This window comes from Monodelphis domestica, chromosome 2, assembly GCF_027887165.1.
Source record: "Monodelphis domestica isolate mMonDom1 chromosome 2, mMonDom1.pri, whole genome shotgun sequence".
Lineage (NCBI taxonomy): Eukaryota > Metazoa > Chordata > Mammalia > Didelphimorphia > Didelphidae > Monodelphis > Monodelphis domestica.
The window spans coordinates 140534312-140557335 of NC_077228.1; the positions used below are offsets into that span (position 1 = coordinate 140534312).

Sequence of the window (23024 nt, forward strand, 5' to 3'; positions counted from 1 at the left end):
ATTGCTGATCTTTGGGTAGAGGGTCATGCTCTTTAGGAGGAAGGCGCCACTATATGAATAAAAACCATTCAAGCAAGAAAAAGCAAACCTTGGTTCTTGCTGGGGGAAACACTTTTTAACTTCAGAAACATTATTCCCATTTTCTCTCACTGCCACTGTTTGGTGAGCAGAGAGCAGAATTGTGTTGGGCTGCTTTATTTTTCCCCTTTTTCTTTCTGTAGAAAAACAAAGGAGCTTCAAATCGACAGTTCTTTTTTGAGTGCACTTCTCTATACTGTACTGTCCAATACTGGGGCTTTCTTGCTCGCTGCAGAGTCTGTTTTCCTTAACTTGCATCACAGGAACCATTTCTGTTCATATCAGTCCTTGTTTTAACAACCATAGAGAGAAAGGTAGTTTGTGAGGAATGGAACCAAAATGGAACTTGAATCCAAGTGAAATGCCCCCACATAAAGTCCAATCGAAAAGCTCAAATCCTATCCTGTCATCAGCATCCCTTTCCATTGTTTCTCCAAGAGCCTACATTTTTGAGATTTCTCTAAACAAAGATAGAAAATTGTCAGCCCTCTAGACCCACCTTAGGGGTGTCTTGTACTCTGCTTTTCTTTATCACAGTGAAAGCCCTTCTCAATATGTATTGTCAAGAAGTGAGGGCAATTGAGGGTAAAAAAGGGGGGAGGGAAAAAAGAACATAAAGATAAGCATTTACAGAAAGGAGTAGTATATGTACACACACACACTGTCTTGGAGCTCTCTCTCTCTCTCTCTCTCTCTCTCTCTCTCTCTCTCTCTCTCTCTCTCTCTCTCTCCTCTCTCTCTCCCTCTTGATCCCACACCCTCCTTACCTTTCTCTCCCTGTCTCCCTCTCCCTCCCCTCTCTTTTCCATTTTTCTCCCTCTCTCTGAAAAGTCATTTAAATCCCTTTAATGTTAGTTTTTTGAAAAAAAAATTGCAGGAAAATTGGCTTCACACTTAGTAATAAATGTGATTTTGAGAATTCCGTAGGGAGAGGGAAGCATATACTATTTATGATGTTTAATGTGCTTTCCAAACAAGAGAGAGAGATAATTACATAGTTGTGTACAATTATTTCATATGAAAAAATGCTTTTTGCTTCATATCTGTCAGCTCCCTCCATTCTCTTTGATTCCCTCTTGTGAGTTTAATAAACTTAAATGCAGAATAATCTTGTTTGGAAAATATGGCTTTGTCCCAAGTAATTTTTAAAGTGCTTGTCTATTTGTGGAAAGTATAGCGGGGCAGGCATTCTGCCCATACTGTGCTTAGGAAAATTATGAAAAGAAAGTGTGAAAGTTAAGAAAAAGTCAACTTAGAACTCAACACAGTTTCTTACTCAATACCAGTTTTAAAATGTATGAACTAGGGAAAATACATTTGGCTCCTTTAAAAAGCAAAGCAGCTTTGGAATTAAGCTTAGTATCTAGCTAGAACTGTCAGGACAGAGATCAATTGTGCCTAGATGTAGGTAATTAATCAGTAAACACCTAGCAACCAAGTAAATACCTGAGGGGAGAAGGGAGACTGCTGATTCTCTCCTTATTAAAGAAAGACCATCACCGGGGATTCACCCTGTTAACATCTGTGTACTTCACTTAAGCTCTCTCTTTTTTGGCTTCTATCAACCTGGGTGGAATAACAATACAGTTTCTCTCTCATGCAAAGACTTAGAGAGAGGGTGGTTCATTTTATTTACTAGCAAGAACACTGAGTACCAGTTAGCAAAACCAGAAATACAGATTCTCCTTTAAACCTTAGAGAAGGTAAAATATCCTGGTGATCTTAAGCACCTGGTAGGACCGGTAGGTCATGTTGTAAAATGTATGGACTATGGTCTATGGAAAATGCATTTTTGTCCCCTTTCAAAAGTAGAGTCAGCTTTAAAATTAAACTTATTGTCTAGCTAGAAGTGTCAATGAGTAGATCAATTGTGCCTAGCTATAAACAGATAAATTAATCAATAAACACTAGAATGCTAGGTTGAGTAAGGAAGACTCATCTTCCTGAGTTCAAAAATGGCCTTAGACACTTACTGGCTGTGTGACCTTGGGAAAGTAACTTAACCTGTTTACCTCAGTTTCCTCATCTGCTGAATGAGCTGGAGAAAGAAATAGCAAACTACTCTCTTTGCTAAGAAAACCTCAAATGGAGTCACAGAGTCATACATGACTGAAAATGACTGAATAACAAGAAGGGCTGATCATAGGGCTCTATAGAGACCTCAGAGAAGTCAAGAAAGATTCAAGGGGAGGTTCTATAGTCAGACTTGGAGTTATTAGAACAAAGATTAAACAATAATTGTTCCCACAAATAACCTGTGAGAAAGGTAGTAAATAGTGCCCTGTTGACTCTGGGATTACATACAAACTTTGGCATTTAAGGGCTTTTATAGTTTAGTTCATGCTTATCTTTCTAGACTTATTTCATATTCCTTCATTTAATGCATTCTGTAATTCAGCCAAACTGGACTCTCTCTATAAATACATATGTGCATGTATGTATGTAATTTTGCCAAATTGAGGGGGGGGGGGAAGACAGGGAGAAGGAGAGAGAGATGCATATATGTATGTATATATAAGTAATTCAGCCAAACTGGATCCTCCATTTACTTATTCTCCCAGTATCTTCCATCTCTGGGCCTCTGCACAGGTTTTGCATGCCTAGAATTCACTCTATCTTTATGCTTCTTCTTAGAATGTTCAAAGTTCAGCTCAAGTGGTCCCTCCTTCAGGAAGCATTCTCTTATCCCTCACACTGATAATAGAGAGTTATCATCAGAGCCAGGAAGACCTAGATTCAAATCCCACCTCTGGTGAATATTGGCTATGTGAGGCTAAACAAGTCATTTAACCTCCTTTTGCCTTAGTTTCTTCATATATAAAAGGGAATCAAATAGCACCAACCTCCTAGGGTCATTGTGAGATCAAATAAGATAATGTTTGATATGAGATAAATGAGATAAAAGGGCTTAGCACAGTGCCTGGCATGCAGTAAGTCCTATATAAATGTAAGCAATTTTCATTATTATTATTATTATTTCTATTACTTAACCTCTCAGTACCTCCTAGGAATTAAGGTACTAACTCACAAGGGCATGATTTCCTCATGGGGAGCCTCCTCCCTACATTAATGAAATCATAAGTTTAGGACAGTGATGGCAAACCTATATGGCACAGGTGCCAAAGATGGCACACAGAGCACTCTCTGTGGGCACATGGCTGCCCCTCCCCACGTTTGTTATTAGAAAGGCAGAGGGACTCAGGTGGAGTTGTTCCCCTCCCCCTCTTTTCCTGATGACATTTTCCCATCCCCCCCTGCCCAGCAGCCCAATGGGAGCACAAAAGGGATAAGGTGGGTGGCTCACAGGCAGCAGAGCTGAAGGAGAGAGGAGTGCCTGGGCCACTCCCCTCCACCTCTCTACACTCACTGAGGACATTCCTCATTTCACCTGCTCCTCAGCCCAGCAGCCCAATGAGAGCACTTCCTCCCTCCCCTGTGTGGGGTGGGGTGGAGAGAGGGGCATGGCATGTGGTCTGGGGGGGTGGGGTGAGGGTGGGGTCCTGCACTCTGTCTCTAAAAGGTTCAAGGTCCCTGGTCTAGGCCCTAGGAACAATGGCAACATTTTCTGCCTAGTTATAGTTATACATGTTTTTTCCCGTGACAGAATGTAATCTTCTTGAAGCCAGAGAATGTTGTTTTTGTCTTTGTATCCTCTCCTAGGTGTCTAATAAATGTTTATAAGTTGATTACCAAATCATGTGTAAATTTTGAATATATAATTTTAACCCAAATTGTGTATCAATTTTGCATATTCTCATTAGAAGATGACAACTGTGATGTTTTGGGGGTTCAAATAAAGAGCTTTTTTTTGGTAGAAAAAAAAGCATAAATAAGAGGAAACATGTGCTCCTCTGTTTTCTTAGGTAACCATGCCTACAGCGAGCCTTGCTGTTTGAACCATGAGACCACAGGCAAAGCAACACTTCTCCCCCAGTGCCAGATTACTCTAATTACAGGGATTCCTCCAGGCTCCTTTGTTCTAGCCATACAAATTCATAGCTATGAGGGAATACCAACTGTCCCCCCAAATATTTAATTACTTTTTCATTCTTGATTTGTCTGTTTTGTTCTATTGTCAAACCTGTGTGTGTGTGTGTGTGTGTGTGTGTGTGTGTGTGTGTGTGTGTGTGTGTGTTTTAATGTCTATACAACTTTTTTTTTTTTTAAAGCTACTCAACTTATGGGTAGGTAGGTGGTTCAGTGGATGGAGCAAAGGCTTGGAGCCAGGAAAACTCATTTTCCCAAGTTCAAATCTTGCCTTAGAGACGTCCCAGATGTGTGACCCTGGACAAGTCATTTAGCCCAATGTTCCTTAGTTTCCTCATCCATAAAATGAGCTGGAGGAGGAAATGGCAAACCACCCCAGGGCCTTTACTAAAAAAACACCAAATAGTGTCCCCAAGAGTCAGACAGGACTGAACAATAATAAACATAAATGATAGCTATTACTATCATTAATTCATATTCTTAATGAATTGTTATTCTCAATTATCATTCTCTTTTGGTCTAGAACTTACCCTATCAAACACTATGCTGACTGTTCAAAGAACTTTTTGATTTTTGTAATTTTTTTCAGTACTTTTAGAAGGTAAAGAGATTTGTTGGTTACCCATTATAACCAGCTCCTCGGGTGCTTTTTATTTGAGGGAAATTCCCTCACTCATAGACTGTCTCTTTGCAAGATCGAAAACCTTAGATTTAAAAAAATTTCCTAAGGAAAAATTGAGAGAACATAAAATTGCATTCATTAAAGTGAGGGATAAAGATAAAATATGCTTCAGTTTCATATTGTGGCCAATTAAATGAAAACATTTCTAAATTAATACAAATATTAATTTTTGAACATGGAAAACCTTTTTTCTTTTCATGTAATTGCTTTGATTCTTTGGGATGATCTTTTTAATAGGCCTTTCTTAATTTGCATTAGAATTCCCTGTTGTGGTTGGCAGACTTGTCATTCATTAAATTATATGCTATGTGCGTGTTCAATGTTTCTCTCTTTTATCCCCACTCAATTTCTAAGAAAATAAGCAAAGTAACATGCAACTCCCCCACCTAAATTAACTAGCTATTAACTGTTTATTTTAAAAGACTGTTTCAGAACATCCCTTTTCTATTATTTGCTACCTGCCAAATATTTCTATGAATAAACAATACCTTAGGAACATAGACTTAGGGTCTCCTTACTTTAGAAATGGGGAAACTGAGGCCTAAGGAAGTTAAGTGCCTTGCCTAAAGTGTCACAAGAAGTAAATGACCAAAGTCAGGATCTGAACTCAGAGCCAAGCCAATGTTCTTTCCTTATTATTATTATTCAATCATTTCAGTACTATCTGATTCTTCATGACCCCATTTGGGGTTTTCCCAGCAAAGATACTGGAGTGTTTTGCCATTGCCTTCTGCAGCTCATTTTACTGATGAGGAAGCTGAGGTAGACAGCATTAATGACTTGGTCACACAGCTAGTGGGTATTTTCTGATTCCAAATCCAGTCTTCTATCCATTATGCAACCCAGCTGCCTTTACTTTATACCCTATAATTATTTCTGAGCATGTACCTAAGCAAACAGAAATATTAATGTACTTCATCTGGTGAAATTCAGAAAAAACTGCATCATTAATATAATTTCTACACATACACGGACATTTCAAAAATCTACCTTTTTGTGCTGAGAGTATTGATGCATACTGAAATGTGGCCACCAAGAGAACTTCTGCTTCTTGGAGCCACAAGTGAGCTTTGGGTGAAAGAGAAACACCAAAGGTGGATGAGCCGCCCTAAAAAGGTCTCAACAAGACCTCATCCCAGAGGTACTTCCAAGTTGAGCGTAACTGACAGACCTGAAATGCATCACTGAGTTAGGGGGATATCTACCCCAAGCATGCGAAGACCTCTCCCTGCAGAATGGGTGGATGAGGGCAGTTTGCTCCAACTTCCAGGAAGGCAGCTAAAATAGGCACTGTGGAAATTGGTTAGATATTGAAGTCTATGAGGTCATCCATTACATTCTTGACCTTTTTGTCTTGCCACTGGAGAATCCACTCAAGTAATAGCCCAGTTAGATTTAGCCCTTTTAAGTATCCCAAATGAGGAATGGGACAATGGCACATGTCTCCTAAGACTCTAAAACATGGAGCCATTCAGAAATAGTCAGTTTAGCTTTGTCTGTCTGCTCCATACCTCAGCCCTTTAACCCCACTGCAATTTACCTTCTCAGATCTATTTTTCTTCTTTCTTTTATCTGGAACTTCAAAATCCTATCTCCTTCTTTGGTACTTCTTTTCCCCCCTCGCCATCTTCCCCTACCATCATCCCCCAACAACTGCTGAGAAAAAAAATGGTTAAATTCTTAATCTTTCTAGTCCTCTCTCTACTATGATCATGACTACAATAATCAGATCCTCCACCACAGAAAACAACTTGGTGAAAAAAAATCTTTGCCCAATAATAAAGCCCTCTCTCCATTTTTGAGATAGGTGTCTACTGCTCCCCAATATCCTTTGAGATAGGACATAAGAGGAGAGACAAGATAAATCAGTGGTAGAAAAGAAGGGGAGGCAACTAGGGACCCACAAGATGGGTTAAATGAACACAAAAGAGAGATATATGAGAAGATACAACTGGCAGAGAATGACAAGAAAAAGTTTCCTATTCTTCCACAGGGACTCCATACCCACTCTTCTCCAACTCCATATTGAATCCATTTCCTCCTCCAAAGAAATATGCTTTCTGTCTACTTTTCTGCCAACTTGTCACCTCCTTTCCCAGCACTCTTAGTCTCACCCTGAGATTGTTCTGAGTTGTTTTCATTGTTTTTGTTCAGTCCTGTCCAATTCTTCATGACCCCATATAAAAAAGACCCAACCTCAAATCCTATCTTGGATACTTCTAGTTTTCTGACACTGGCCATCAAATCACTTAACCTCTCTCAACCAGTTTCCTCATATGTAAAATGGGTAGAATAAAAGCATTTACCTCATAGAGTTGTAAGAAGCATATTAAATAATATATGTAAAGCACTTTGCAAACTGTAACATATTACATAAAAACAAACTATTTTTTAAAAAAGCCTCCTAATTGAATGGAAACTTTTAAAGATTTTTTTTTTTGGGGGCGGGGGGTTGGCTTTAGTAGTCCAGTAAAAAGGAAAGCTTATTTGGCTTCAGATCAATTCAGAGTTCAGCTAAAGCTCAATTCTTGCTTTTAGTTTGTGGTTTTATTTAAGTTAAAGTCCTGATTCTGCTTTACAATTATAATGTGTGATAAAATGCACATGAAATTTTAAATGTTCAGAATGCCCCCAAAGAAAATGCAGGATCTTTTATGGCACATTTCTACCACTCTGCATACACACAAAGAGTTTGTAGACATGACATATTAAAGCTAATGGAAAACAGGCACTATTTAATATATTTAAATGAGATGTGATCTAAACATACATATGTGTACCTTTTTATTTCCTGTTTTTAAATTACATTTTATCAAATTTTATGGAGAAAAGATGCCAAATCATGATAGGCTACACTGAGCTTACAAAATTCAGCATAAGAGATGAATAAGAATAAATGGAAATTTCTTGATGTTGGTGTCATTTGCTCAAGGTTTATATAGTGACTGGTTAATAAAGAAGACCTTTAGAAGTGGCTTCTCATTCTTGTTCCTTTTTTCCTCATCTGCAGAATAGAACTAAAATTAGTGTTCACTTGTATTAAATGAATTATCTCAAATATTCTGACTTGTTTTTTCCTAGGAGACAGACAGACAAACAAGACAGAGAGAGAGAGAGAGAGAGAGAGAGAGAGAGAGAGAGAGAGAGAGAGAGAGAGAGAGAGAGAGAGGAAAATCTCCCCCTGAGATTCCTGCAAATGTGAAGGGCCCAATTTTATCCCAAAGGAGGTCTTACATGTAACAGTGACTCTCCTGGTCCCCCCTACCTGAAAATTAAGTATATTAGATTTCAACAGTTTTTTAGGTGTCTCTGGTACCTTAAAATGGATTTGGGAACATCCAATCTCTTTACCATTGGCTCAACCTCTCACCAATCAAGTCCCCCAAATTGTTGAACTTGTGTGCACCCCAGTTTCATTTAACTTCTTAACAGTCAGATTAAAATTTACAAAATGATATTTACTTCAAAGTTATAGCAAGAAAAACCATACAAACTCCCTCCCCAACATCTGGGAGAATGATTCATAATTCCCTCTTGTATGATCCCTTCAGGCTCATATGTACAGAAATATTAGCATCTTATTAAAAATGTGTGGAGCATTAAAAAAGCAGATCTCTATTTTTATGTGTAGAAAAAATTGAATCTACAAAAAAATGATAATAATAGCTAGCATTTAAGTAGCACCAGTCACTATGCAAAATACTTTAAAAGTATTCTTATTTGACCCTTATAGCAATCTTGTGAAGTAGATCTATTATTATCACCCTATTTTGCAGTTGAAGAAACTGAGGAAATAGTTAAGTGACTTGCCCAGAGTCCCACTGCTAGGAAATATTTGAGACTGGATTTGAATTCAGGTTTTCCTCTAGGCCTAGTACTACATACTCTATCCATTGAGTCATCTAGTAACTTCAGTTGTGGGATCTACACATTCACAGTAGCAGTTCTGGAGTATCAGGGTGAAATAATCTTCTAGATTATAAGAATATACTATTCAGTAGATCATTTAAGCTTTTTGCAGCCCAGTGGCAGCTTGGTTGCATAATGGATAGAGTTTGGCATGGAGTCAGGAAAAACTGAATTCAAATTTAGTCTTAGACACTTAATTATCTGTGTGACTCAGGCAAATCACTTGATCCTTGTTTGCCTCCATTTCTTAATCTGTAAAATGGAGATAATAAAAGCACCTACTTCTTAGGGTGTCGTTATGATCAAATGAGATAATATTTATAAAGCACTTTGCACAGTGACTGATACATAGTAGGTAGTATATAAATGCTAGCTATTGATCCTTTTTAGATTCTATGTAACAATTTTTCTACACATGAACATAGAGATATATCTTTTTAATGCCTTGTGTGTGTCTTTTTTGCAAAATGATAATATTTTGCATGTAATAGCCTACAGTTTTCTAGTAACACATTTCCCTTATATGATCATTTAAAAATAAAAAAGTGTCAGCATTGGTCTTGGACATATCACCGATCTAATTTTTAAAAACACCCCCTGCATATTATTTTGAAATGTTATTTTTCTTGGATATGAAGTTTCTAAAATGTCTCTGTTAACCCTGATTTCTCCCCTATGTTTTTACAGGTGATTTGTAACGGTTTTGCCATCAGTAATGGAGAGATGCAGGAAGTTGGTGTTGGCCTGTATCCTAGGTACTGTGGATAATATTTCATTTACTGACAGAGACTGCTTTCTTTCTCCTTTTTTCTCTTTCTCTTTCCTTTCTCACATTCTTTCTTTTCCTTCCTCCCTTCCTTCCTTCCTTCCTTCCTTCCTTCCTTCCTTCCTTCCTTCCTTCCTTCCTTCCTTCCTTCCTTCCTTCCTTCCTTCACTCCCTCATTGAAATAGCTAGGAGGGCTTTTGCTATGATAGGTTCAAAAGCCAAATAAGAAACTTAATAATTAATTATAATAAAAAGATAATCACATGGAGGTGGGAATCCATTGATTTCTCTAAGAGAATTTCACCTTTTAGCATTAGGATAAAGAGAGAAGCTGAAGACTATGATACTGAAGTAGACAACAACAAGAACAATTAAAATTTTCTTGTAGCTTTCTTATTCAACAACAAGAAGTAACAAATTGCCTACTATTCCCAAGCAAAGACAAAAAGAAAATAAAGCACTTCCTCGAGGAACTTACATTTTATTTACCTCCCTACCCTACTAAAATGTCACAGAGAAAGGAAAGGGAAAAAATCCAATGTATTTTTATATCCTGAGTTTTTTCATTAAAAACAGATAACTCAATGACATTTAAATGATCTGTAAGTTCACCTTTGATACATGCTCTACCTACATGTACCCCATCTAATGGCCTGATCTTCCCCTAAAAAGCAATACCTCTATTGAAAAAGAGTTTCCCTCTTTTCTGCTAAAGCTGGGCTTCTTTTTTCATACTTTTTGGTGGCATGGATTCTTTTGGTGAAGTGCAGCACTAGGCACTGGGCTGAGCACTTCACCATATGGTGAATTCTTTCTCAGAATTTAGTAATGTTTTTAAATACATAAAAATAAAGCACACGGGGATAAAAAAAGGAAGCCAATTATATTAAAATGCAATCATGATGATTTTTTAAAAAAGAAATTCATAGATCCCAAGTTAAAAGCTTCTATACTAGAAGAATGTGTGTGCCTTTAGCTGCCTAATTATTGTTTAACTCATGTCACCCACAATCTACTATAGAATCCACAAAATTTTGAGCTCTAAAAGACATTGGGGCAGCTAGGTGACACAATAGAGTGCCAGGTCTGGAGGTTAAGAAGACATATATTTGTGGGTTCAAATCAAGTCTCAGACACTGACTAGCTATATGATCCTGGGCAAGTCACTTAATTCTAACTCAGTTTCCTCATCTGTAAAATGAGCTGGAGAAGGAAACATCAAACCACTCCAGTAATCTTTGTCAAGAAAACTCCAGGTGAAGAGTCAGACACAACTGAAAAGACTGAACAGCAATAGCAAGGGATGATGGCAGTTGAACCAACCTCTTTTGCATTATAAATAACCATAACTCAAATGTTAGTCTTCTTTATCTCTATTGTTTAGAATCCTTGATTTCCTTTCAATGTTAGCTCATGCCCCATTGTCTCTATGAAGCTTTTTAATTCCCTTCTGGCAGCTGCTAGGAGCTCCCCCTCCAAACAAAAAGAAGATAATTACTATGTGCATCTGTATTTATTTTGTATATATGCTATTTATAATTATTTGTGTGTGTTTTGCCTGTGTGTAGGAAGCTAGGGGCACAATAGATAGAGCACTGAACCTGGAATCAGGAAGAAGTTCAAATGCAGCCTCAGACATGGGTCATTTCTATCATGTCCAGCACTTTGTGACCCCATTTGGGATTTTCGTGGCCTGCTCTCTCCCCTGACCCACTTAGATGTGCAATTTTAGACCAATCATTTAGTCTCTTTCTGACTCAGTTTCCTCACTGTATCTTATGAAGTGATTATGAAGACCAAATGAGATAACATGAAAAGTGCTTTACAAAATGTTAAGTGCTATATAAACTCTAGCTATGTAGAATGTAAGTTCCTTTCTTTTCTAAAATTTAAAATTTTTTTATTTTAAAAATATTTTTCCAGAATGTAAGTTTCTTGAAGTTAGCAATGGTTTCATTTTTTTTTTGGCACTTAGTACTTAATGAATTCATAATTGTGCCATTTAAAGGGTCCACAGCCTTGTCTTTATAAGTAGATCTGCAGGTTTTAATAAGCACCATTTTGTAAACGAATAACCAAGGCCCATAGATAAGGAAGAAGTTGCTCATATGGGCACCATGAATGGCAGAATTCAGCCCAAAATCTAGGTTTCCTGGCTCCCAGTTCACAATGTTCATTTTAGTAGATCTTGCTGCTACTTATCTTTATTTGTATTCTATTCAATTTTCCAAAGAAAGAAGAATTGAAAAGGACCTCAGAGACCATTTTGTCCATCTGATATGTGAATAATAATCCCTTCTTTCACAAATTAAAAAATGCTCATCCATTTGCATCTGAACTCCCTTCTAACTCAATTTCTTATTCAATTCAGAATACTTTTTCATGTATCTTAAATGAGTTTTTATCACTATTCAGTTCATATATAGATAGTTTGAAAAAATTAAAATAACCTAAGTATTTTATTAATTAAAAAAAAGGAAAAAAAAGAAGAATGCTCATCCAACTCCTGCTGGGAAGTAAGAGGGAACCTACTGTCCATGAGAAAAGGACAGCCCATTAGATACACCTGAAGACAATGCTTTACTAGTCATTAGTAAGTAGCTATTCTTGTTCTAAGAGAGGACAGAAATTTTTTTATTCATAAACAAGCCTAATTAGCTTCTTTCATTTAGAATATTTTATTGCACAGAAAGTAGATTGGTTGCCTGTCTCTTAAGCCCATAATTAAAACTCCTAAGCAGCTAATTATTATAGCTATCCTTTCCCCAGCCCCAATTTAAAGGTTTTTTTGTCCAACATAATAATTTCAACTCCAGTTTCTATTCTAATTTGATGACCAAAGAGAAATGTCTAGACAGTTGCCTCTCTCATTTATTTCCTACCTGACCCAAACAGAATCTTAGAGAGGGAAGAGGCCTCAGAGGTCATCTAGTTCACTTGGTGCCTGACCAGAAATGTTCTCCCACACAGCATTCCTAACAAATGGTTATCTAGGCTTTCACTTGAAGATTTCCACTCTCCATTTCTTGTCAGTTCATCCTTTTGGATGGGTTTAAATTCACTGAGGCTCTTTCTCGTATTTGAGTGTGTTTTGGTTTTATTTCCCAATTTCCATGGAAATAATACATATAATGTATATCTATTTAAATTTGTCTCAGTCACATCTCCTTGAGGCACAGTTTCTATGTTTGTCAAATGATGTTTTGGGTCTGATAATGATCCTCCAGCCTTTTCCAAAAAGACGTGTCCTTTGGTCTAGTACCATGTGTAGGGCTAGAACTTAGGAAACCTCAATTTTAGTCCTGCATCTCCCACTTTTTGTTGTTGTCATGTCTGACTCTCCATAACCTCATTAGAGGTTTTCTTGGCAAAGATACTGGAGAGATTTGCCTTTTCCTTTTCCAGCTCATTTTACAGAAGAGGAAACTGAGGCCAATAGGATCTAGACTTGGCAGCTGTGTCCACTGTGCCAACTAGCTGCCCTCATGTCTCTCAGTACCACATTAAACAGACTGTTTCATTATTTATAAAATTAGAGCCTCAGACAAGATCATCTCTAAGGTCATATTTGCCCCAACATTCTTTGAGAGTACTTTTTAAAACTATTTTTCCTCCCCATCTAGCATGTCTTTGCTGAACCATAGCTGTGATCCAAACTGTGTGATTGTGTTCGAGGGACCCAGCCTCTTCCTTCGTGCAGTCCGAGACATCCAGCAGGGAGAAGAGGTAACAAATAAACTCAGATTCTGCCATTCCTGCTTATTTTCATCCAAGATACCTTTTTCTTTGCTTCAACCCACTAATCTCTTAAAGGATGTGCCACTGCTCAAGATTAAGGAAAAGATGCTGAATGGAATCATTGAAACAATAGAATATAGTGCTAATATTAGAATAGAATAGGGAGCTAATAATGAAGAATTGTCAGTTTGGTTTTGTATCTAGCATAATGCCTAGAACAAGGTAAGCACTTAATAAAATGCCCTTTAATGGACTGATCCATTCGCACTTTTCTCCCATTATCAATTCTAAAACACAATCTAAAAATCTCTTATTCTCAATTCTTTTTCTGCATTCAAATTCTATCTAGATCTTTGCTCTTTGCCCTGATGCAAAACTTGGTGTACATATATGAGAAAAGCAGTTTTGTAAATCACCCATCCCTTTGTACTCACTTTTTGTGTGTTTTGTATTTACTTTTACTGTATGGGTATCATTTACCCTCAGTAGAATATAAACTCCTTTAAGGAATAAACTGTTTTGTCTTTATATCTAGAGTGCTTGGCTCACAGTAGGTGCTTAATAAATGCTTATCAAATGAATGAATGAACCCTAGTACCAAATTTCACAATAATAATAAGTTTGAAGGCAACTAGGTATCTAGAAGTGGTCTGGAGTCAGGGAGACCTGAGTTCAAATCAAAAACCTATGTGACCCTGGGCAAGTCACTTCACCCTTTTTTGCCTTCATTTCCTCATCTATAAAATGAGCTGAAGAAGGAAATGGCAAAACAATCCAGTAGCTTTGCCAAGAAAACCCCAAAGGAGTGACAGTCAGATACAACTGAAAAACAATTAAACAATAAGTTTGAATAGTCAGCCCAGCATTGAGGGCAGCAAACCTTTCTGCAGTAAAAATATTGAAGCATTCCAAGGGGATCTCCAGAATCCCCTCCTCAAATCACAGATCCAATTTTTAACTACTACTAAAGGGTTTAAAAAGGCAAAGATATCTCCTTGCTCTGTTTATTCCTATCCTGTTGGAAGAATTCTGGATGCTGAATCTTAGGTAAAGGTGCAATGTCTGGGGAGAGAGGAGGAGGAAGTCAGGGAAGGAGAAAAATGTATTATTTTGACCAGAAGACCATTCTTCCCCCTAATTTTCTGTTCTCAAATGAAGAGAACTGCCTTTGTTCCTTTGGTTACCAAGGAGTGCCCTGCCCCTGGCAGAGGGGGAGCTAGTGCCCAGGAACTGTTTCCTGGGCTTGATTCAGGCCCCATTTTGCTTCTTTGGGGAGTGGTGGCAGGGATGGGGGCTTTCCTAGAACCTGGTATTATCCCTCCTTTCAGTTTATTTAAGTGGGTTATTTATTGCATGAAAACCAAATGCCATAAGCTTTTGTTTATTTATACAGCACACAGGCAATAAAACTCAAACCCTCAGATACCATATTTTGTGTAAGCAAGGGATTTGGCTACAGTATTTCTGACCCCAAGCTACTTTCCTTTATAGCAAAGGAAGGGTTTTTTTTTCCTTTTTTTTTCTTTACAAAGACCTATGCTGAGTTATTTGTGTTTAGAACAAGTGTACTTAATTGAGTCGTGACTATGATCTCCCCAAAGAAGACTCCAGATGATTTTATTGTGTATGATTTGAGAGCACTTCATAGGCGAAGCCCCTTCTGCCATTCTCAGGCACAGGAGGGCTTCAGTCAAAGGTTGGATTTCTTTTTTCTTTTCCCCTTAAGCAAAATCAGAACCAGATTAAACCAAGTCAACCACTCCCTTCTGCCCCATACTGATGAAGGAACAAGGATAACGAATGGAAATAACTGAAGCATTCAAGCACAAATAAAAAGCAAGGTTTCTTACTTCCTTATACTCAAATGACTCCCCTCCCTTCCCTCCTCTAACCGTGCCTGGTCCTGGATTCCTCTTCCCATTTGCTTTTCATTCATCTTAAAAGAACCTATTATATCCTTGTGGGACATTTTCCAGACAGAGTTCCCCACAGAAAATATGTCCCTGAATTTTAAAATATGATGAAAAACTACAGAAAAGCGCCATTAAGCACTGTGGGGAAAGGGACACGTTTCTTTCTTTCTTTTTTTTTTATTGTTGCAATGTTGATTTAAATTTGGAGGGTTTAAGGAAGGGATTTCTTTAGTACAATAAACTTTGGGTGAAGACATTCCCACCCCCTGAAACTGTTCTGCAGCTTAGAAATTTTAGGGAGTTGTTAAGGGAAAAGATCTTTAAGTTTCTGGCCCAGACTTTCCACAATCATGGCTGTGTCAGAGAGGGATCTTAACTGAGGTCTTCTTCATTTGAATTATTTGATTCAGAGCCACTGGGTTCCAAACCCACTTATGTTTCTTACTACCTGTGTCACCTTGATTTTTCCTCATCTGCAAAATAAAGGGTTGGACTAACCCTACCCTTCTGCCTGAGAATCAGTACTATATATCAGAATGGTAAGGACTAGATCATTGGGGTTAAGTGACTTGGCTAGGTTCACACAGCTAGGAAGTGACTAAGGTCAACTTTGAACTCAGGACCTCCCATATCTAGGCCTGGCTTTCTATCCACTAAGCCACTGACCTGCCCTTCCCATTAAATATGTGTTAATGTTAACTATATGCCAAGCAGCTAAGGTGATGTAGCAGACAGAGTACTGACCCTGGAGTTAGGAAGCCATATGTCCAAATCTGACTTCAGACACTTACTAGCTGTATAACTCTGGGAAAGTCTCTTAATCTTGTTTGCCTCAGTTTCCTCATCTGTAAAATGAACTGGAGAAGGAAATGGCAAATGACTCCATTATCTTTACCAAGATAACCCTGTAATATTTAAAATTATGACACTGATAGTAGCTTAATAACTTTATTTATTCAAAGTAGTAGTAGTAGTAGTAAAGAGAGGGAAAGATAGGAGAGAGGAAGAGAGATACTTAGCTTTCTAGTCTATTGGCCACCATGATGGGCCTGTGGCTAAACTCCAACAAGGGTTCCTTCTGCTCTCCACTGTAATAATTAAAAATTTGGCTTGACAAAAAGAATAATAATAATTAAAAAAGAATTGTTGTGGTCGCCAATTATAAAAATTAATGTTAAACTATGAGTCAGTAGGCTGTTAAATAGCTTTATATATAGCAAGGTAGAGATATTAAAGTGGGAAATGTAGGAAAGAGTTAGAAAATATTGCCTACCTAAAATACCCTATAATTGCCAATCTGAAGAAATCCAGCTCAACTCCAACAAAGGCTCCCCCAGTTCCTGCTCTCCAACCAGCAGTTTTGGTAGTCTCTTCAGCAAGATTCTTGCTATCACAGAATCAATTTCCAATGCAGAAGTCCAAGACAGAAAAATTCCTCCAATGCAGAAGACCTTCCAATGCAGAGACACCAATGTAGAAGTTCTCCCTCAGCAGGAGCCACCAAGGCAGCATAATGAATCAGAATGCTCTAGGCTGTTTTTTTTTTTTTATAAGCAGTTCTCTCCACATTACTTCTTGTCCCTCTGGTTTCTCCTTCCTTTCACTGTGGGCTGCTCTATCACATCTCAGGAACTCATCACAGCCTTTCAGTTTGCCTAGCAATGCCCAGGGCAGGGCAATGTTTGTGGCCTTTTAGAGAAAGAACTTGCTTTGTTAGCAATTTATTAAGTGTTAAGTAGGGGTACTTTAAGTTCTTGATTGATTATCTTAAAATAGACAAAGGGAATAAAAAAATTCCCTTTCACACCAGGATCCAGCCAGAAGACCCCAAAGACCACCTGGTCTCCATTTATACACTCTTTTCTCCACCCACTAGCTCTCATCACATCTCAGGAACCAACTATAGTTTCCTAATTTGCCTGGGCTGCCCAGGGAGCAGTGCCTGTAGAATCAGTTTCCTGTCTAGATGGTTCCTGGGTTCTTTAACTTCCTCTTGCAAGGCTCATCTATACCTGAATTTACTCAGTGGTCTTTGACCTCCAGGTCACAGAGAGATGATGTTTAAAAAAAGTGACATAATGGAGAGAGAAATTTGCTTCCAATAACCCCAAATGGGGTCACAAAAAGTCCAACAGAACTAAAAAAATGACTGAACAACACAAAAACATGCCAGGCACTGTGCATACAAAGAAAGACAAAAGACAAGTTCTACCCTTAAGGAGCTCACAATTTAATTGGGAAAACATATGCAAACAAATTGTAACAAACAAATTTTATACAAGATAAATAGGCCATAATTAACAGAGAGGAGGCATTCGAATTAAGAGGGATTGGCTCCTTCAACCTCTATTTGTGCCTGCTGCCTCTTTGGACAAAAGTAAAAAATAGAAAAATAAGTAATAGTCAACTAATTACTCTTGCTTTATAGATTATCGCTGGGAATTCTGCTTTCAACTTGATATTAACCTCTGTGTTGGCCCCTTCGCTCCTTACCAGCACCCCAAGAGGGTGGAATAACACTTAATATTGGCTCAAATAATGAGAGCTATTCATTGGAAGCATCTAAGCAGAGGCATATTAATATCCCTGTGCTCAGGAGGGGCTGGAATGGATGGCCTCTGTGGTTTCTTTCAAGCTCTCCAATTCTGCTATTCAAAGGTGATGCTTTAGATTAGATTCGGCTTTCTAAGGACACAAGGGGTACAGAATGGGATGTCAGAATTCTCATCACTGTCCCAGTACATTTCAGAGGCTTTCTTGGGCCTCAGAAAGTTCCTCATAAGAAGCAAACTATTGAATAAGGTGAAAAGAAATAGACTTTTAAAAATTATTATTATAGGCATATGATGGGCAGAAAGAGGAAGAGGAAGCAAACATAGAGTTGAATCCCTGTATTAATAGTAGTGATGTGGGTTCAAATCACACCTCTAATACTTATTATAAATCACATATTCTCGCAGGGTTTCAATTCCTTCATCTCTAAAATGAGGGCATTGAATTAGATGTCCCCTGAAATCTCTTCCAGCTATCAGCCTATGAACCAAAGATAAGGATAGGATAAGATATCTCTAGGGGATTTAGAGATGCAGGGTCTGGGTGAGAGGTACCCATTTGCCTCAGAACCCAGGTTATTTCCCTCCTTTAGCTCTTAAGTATGGGACATCTTGGTTGTCTTATGCAGCAGATAAAGGGTGATTCAAAGAATAATTTTGTTGTTCATTTGTTTCTCAGTCGTGTCTGGCTCTAATTTGGGGTTTTCTTAGAAAAGATAGTGAGACATTTGCCATTCTCTCTTCTATCTCATTTTATAGATGAAGAAACTAAGGCAAACAGGGTGAAGTGATTTACCCAGAATGACACAGCTATTAGATGTCTGAGGCTGGATTTGAACTTAGGAAGAGAAGTTTTCTGGACTCCAAGTAGGGAACCCTATCCACTGTGCCACTTGACTGCCCCACAAAGAGTGGGATAAAAATGCAAAAAGAGGCTCCAAATTTTTATGGGTGAGAAAGAGAGAGACACAGAGACACAGAGAGAGAGACAGACAGAGAGAGAGAGACAGACAGAGAGAGACAGAGAGAGAAAGAGAGAGAGAGAGAAGAGAGAGAAATCTTACTCAGAGATGTTACTCATCTGTATCTGATTAATTTCCTATCTCTAATAAGAGAGGAAAAGATACCAATTAACAAGGCTGCATGAGAGATGGAAGGTGGTAGATCAGGCATGAGGAAGTGGTATTTTTCAAAGTTGAGGTTTTTCAGGCTAGCACAATCCAACACCCTCACCTGTGAATAATAGGACCCTGGGAAAAGTCCAGAGAGAAAGCCAGACCATTTTGAAGGTAGAAATGAAGAGCTTCAAATGTCAGACCTAGAGAAACCAGAGGGTAAAGCAGAGCTCCTAATATGTCCCAGATTGGAGAGCATAATTACATCTAATAACAGGAAGAAAGAAATGATAATGGGGGTGAACTGTGGAAGTTTCCTAGCCTTTGTAACTCTCTTTTCATTAAAACATCTTTCATACTGGCTCTAGAAACGCATTTCTCTTCCAAATACTACAACACTAGCCTCTGCTTTTTGAAGTTCTTAATCTTAAATAATGAATTCTCTAAGCTTTGTTGTTTTAATTTTGACATTTCTCCTTCATTTCTACCTGAGTCCCTACAGAGCTCCTCCTTCCTTCCCTCCCTCCCTCCCTCCCTCCCTCCCTCCCTCCCTCCCTCCCTTCCTTCCTTCCTTCCTTCCTTCCTTCCTTCCTTCCTTCCTTCCTTCCTTCCTTCCTTCCTTCCTTCCTTCCTTCCTTCCTCTCTCATTCTCCCTCTTCTCTCTCTCACTTAAAAATCAGTGTGCTCACTGAGAAAATAATAGTTGCTAGGACATGTTCAACAATGAAATGCCTTTTATGATCAGGCTATGTTATAAAATTTGGACTGGAGAATCTAGTGTAATAATGAAAATAAATGTAATATGCAATAATTAAAATGCTACATATAATATTTAGAAATTGATTTTGTTAAAGACTATTAGTAAAAAAAAATTGGCGTGATCACATTTATAAATTAGCTCTTAAGTCATGAGGACAGTAGCTTTTAACAATTTAATTTAATATAAATATAGTATAAGAAAGAAATAAGGAAGGAAGTAGAAAATTATTTCCTAGCCTACCACCCTAAAGTGTGATCCATAGAATTTCAGCTCACTCCCTGACAAGGTTCTGACCTCCACGTGGAAGTCTGGTAGTCTCTTCAGAGCAAGAATCTTGCCAGCCCATGAGGGTGTCTTCTGCCTGAGCCACCTGCTCATTCTGGGGGCTCACCTGCTGAGCCATTCAGCAACACTGAATGGAGTAGACGAATCAATCCCAGAAAACTCATGCCAAGAAATCAATCTCCTCTATGGTCTCATCTTTTGCCGCCCTTTCCTCCACGTCACTTCCTGTCTCTACAAGCTGGTCAATCACATCTCAAGAACCAATCAAAATCTCTCTGACCCGGACTCATAACCCTTAGTTCCTGGTCATGTTCGTAGGGGTCTTAACTTGTGACCTCTGTTTGGGGCGGTCCAACCACACTGCCTGGATGGGTCAGATGAGAAGGAAGTTCAGGACCCTGGGAGGAAGGGGTTCCCTCTATATATCAATCTAGTCAATCCAAGTGTACTCATAGGAATTAATGCCTAGCAAAGACTCTTGCTGTTAGAAATAACACTTGGCCACAGGCTATAGACCTCATTCAAACAGTGGAAATGTGAGCCCTACATGCAAGCACTCAATGTAATGATTTCTCAATTACAAGGTTTAAGACTTAAATCTTTGGTTGTTTTTTTTTATTATTGTTTTTTTCTTTTTAATGAGGAGAGCCTAGCTTTTTCCTTCTGCTCAGCAGAGCTGGTTCAGATTCCTCCAAAGGTGACTTGACCTTTAAAAGTCAAAAAAGGGAAGAGATTTGGAGTTAAAGAACCTGGGTTCAAATTCTATCTCCACTGACTGTGAGCACATTACTTAGCTTTCTCAGTCTTTGTTTCTTCATCTTTAAAAAGATCAGTTTAGACTAGGCAGTTCTCAGGCCTTCCAGTTACAGTTTTACAGTCTTAAGAAAAGTTAATTAAAGAAATCATTTAAAAATCAGTTTTCCATTGAAAGTCAGTATGTCTTGAAAGAAATTTGAATTGTCAGTCCAGGGATGTAGACTAGGTTTAATGTTAATTGGATCTCACTATCTACCCTATTGTAGATCATGGAAAACTGGTTTCATGTGAAGCAAAATCTCTTAGCACTGGGATATCCAAACAGTCAAGATTTAGCAGTGTGCTTTGGGAGAGAGGGCAGCTAGGTAGCACAATGGGGCCTGAAATCAAGGAAAGTCATCTTCATATGTTCAAATCTAGACTTGCTGTAACTGTGTGACCCTGGGCAAGTCACTTCACCCTATTTGCCTCAGTTTCCTCATCTGTAAAATAAGCTGGATAAGGAAATGCAAAGCACTCAGTATCTATGCCAAGAAAACCCCAAATGGGGTACAAAGAGTCTGACACAACTGAGACAACTAACAGCAACCACAGAGAAAAAAGAGCCCTCAATTTGGAGTGAGAAACCCTCAGTTCGGGTCTTGGTTCTGTCATTTAACTACCTCTCTGACTTTGGACAAAGGACTAACTCTCCCTAGGCCTTAGTTTTCTTATATATAAAATGATTGTTTTGGACTAAATCAGTAGCATCAAAATTCAAATAGAAATGATGTCTAAGGGCTGCATATTGATCTAGAAAACCACTAAGTTGTTTTTTGTATTGTATTGTGTTGTATTTTAAAATTTTATTTTGTTAAATATTTTCTATGTATTTAAAATTTTTATTTTGATAAATATTTTCTGATTACATTTTAATCTGCTTCTGGCCACACCAGGAAGTTTTGCTGGCCATGAGCCTCAGGTTTGACACCCCTGGACTAGATCACCTCGGAGGGTTCTTCCACATCTAAATTTGTGAGCCAGTGGTTTTAAGCCATAAAAACAAGCCAATATGGATTTTTAAAAAATCTAGCTCCCTTATATACTCAATAAGACTTCTAAGATAATAATAATACTCCTCTGCTGGAAATTATTTACTCCGTTCTCCATAGGAGTTGTAGTAAATTGGCAAAGTGGTCAGCTGCATTTGTGTGTTAATAATATTTTATTTTATTTTATGCTATTAAAGCCACAGCTGATCGATGGCTGTGCTCCATGAATATGTACCAGCTAAATGAGCCTTGCCCTTAATGAACAGATTCCGAATTAAAGTCAGCAGGCGAATGAGTCTTTAATAAAGGTTTTTATGTGTTGCTGATTAAATGATTAACATAAACTTGGTTGTGTTTTTCAGCATTAAAATTAAATATGACTTTATAGCATTCAGCCAAACAGCTTATTTCCCTCACTTTAGTTGCTGAGAGAAACCACAAGCCTGAGCTATTGAGAAGTGGTCCGTCCATCCTGGTAGCTTTGGGAGCCAGTTCAACTAAGCTAGTTCCCATTGTAGCAACTGTTCATTAGCCACTGGAATACCTAAATTCCCACCCAGTTCAAAATGGGAAAATCTTTGCCTTTGGAATTCAAGTGTTGTCCCTGATGAGATTCCACTGAGAATAGTCACATGTTCAAAATGGCAGCCTATTGGTTGGCAAGTATAGGTCGTTATGGGGAAACTGTCCAAGATCTTTCCCAGTCCAGTTAGTGTTCTGTGGTTGAAAGAAAGAACTTCATCTCCTGCTCCCAGCTGACTTCTTTGTAAGAGTGTTGAAGGATTTTGTTTGTTTGTTTGTTTCTATTACCAAGGTTGTATTTATGAATTACTTTACTAATACAAGTAAAGATGGCTTTGGTGGATTAACTCTGGTCACCTCATAGGGGCTGTTGGCTAGATTACTTCTCTGTGAGAATAGAATTGGATTGGTAACTGGGAAATACACCTAGGGTCCAGAGCCTTACAGAACAGAGCACAGTAAATGCCTCCAATAAGTGGCCATAGGTCCCATCTCAGATAGGTGGGTATCCATTGGATTTTAAAGAGCCCAGCAGCAGGGGGAAGCAACTTTCCCATGTTTAACTATCCTTGTCAGGAAATTATTCCTTCCAAACCATGATTTTTACTCAGGGCTTAAGATGGAATGAAGTGAGGGAGGGTGCCATTCAGTAAGGTATGGAACCATCTCATTACTTTTTTTTTTTTCAATACTATATTTTGGTTCCAAGGTAGAACAGTAGTAAGGGGCTAGGCAATGGGGGTTAAGTGACTTGCCCAGGGTCGTACAGTTAGGAATTTTGAGGCCAAATTTCAACCCAGGACCTCCTGTCTCTAGGTTTGGCTCTCAATCCACTGAGTCACCAAGCTTAACCCCCTCCCCCCCCCCCCCATATCTTCCCTCCCCCCAGTCTCCTATTATCTCTTTTATTTATTTATTTAAATTTTTATT

The 23024-nt window shown here is 38.3% G+C and overlaps 1 protein-coding gene across 1 annotated transcript in view; it reads left to right on the forward strand.

Annotated features, from left to right (window-relative positions):
• SMYD3 (SET and MYND domain containing 3) overlaps nucleotides 1-23024 on the forward strand; it is a 1068189-nt gene that overhangs the window by 765476 nt on the left and 279689 nt on the right. Inside the window, exons 6-7 of the mRNA XM_056816053.1 lie at nucleotides 9344-9411; nucleotides 13046-13148. Of these exons, the coding sequence (XP_056672031.1) occupies nucleotides 9344-9411; nucleotides 13046-13148 (171 nt within the window). The remainder of the gene's footprint in view (nucleotides 1-9343; nucleotides 9412-13045; nucleotides 13149-23024) is intronic.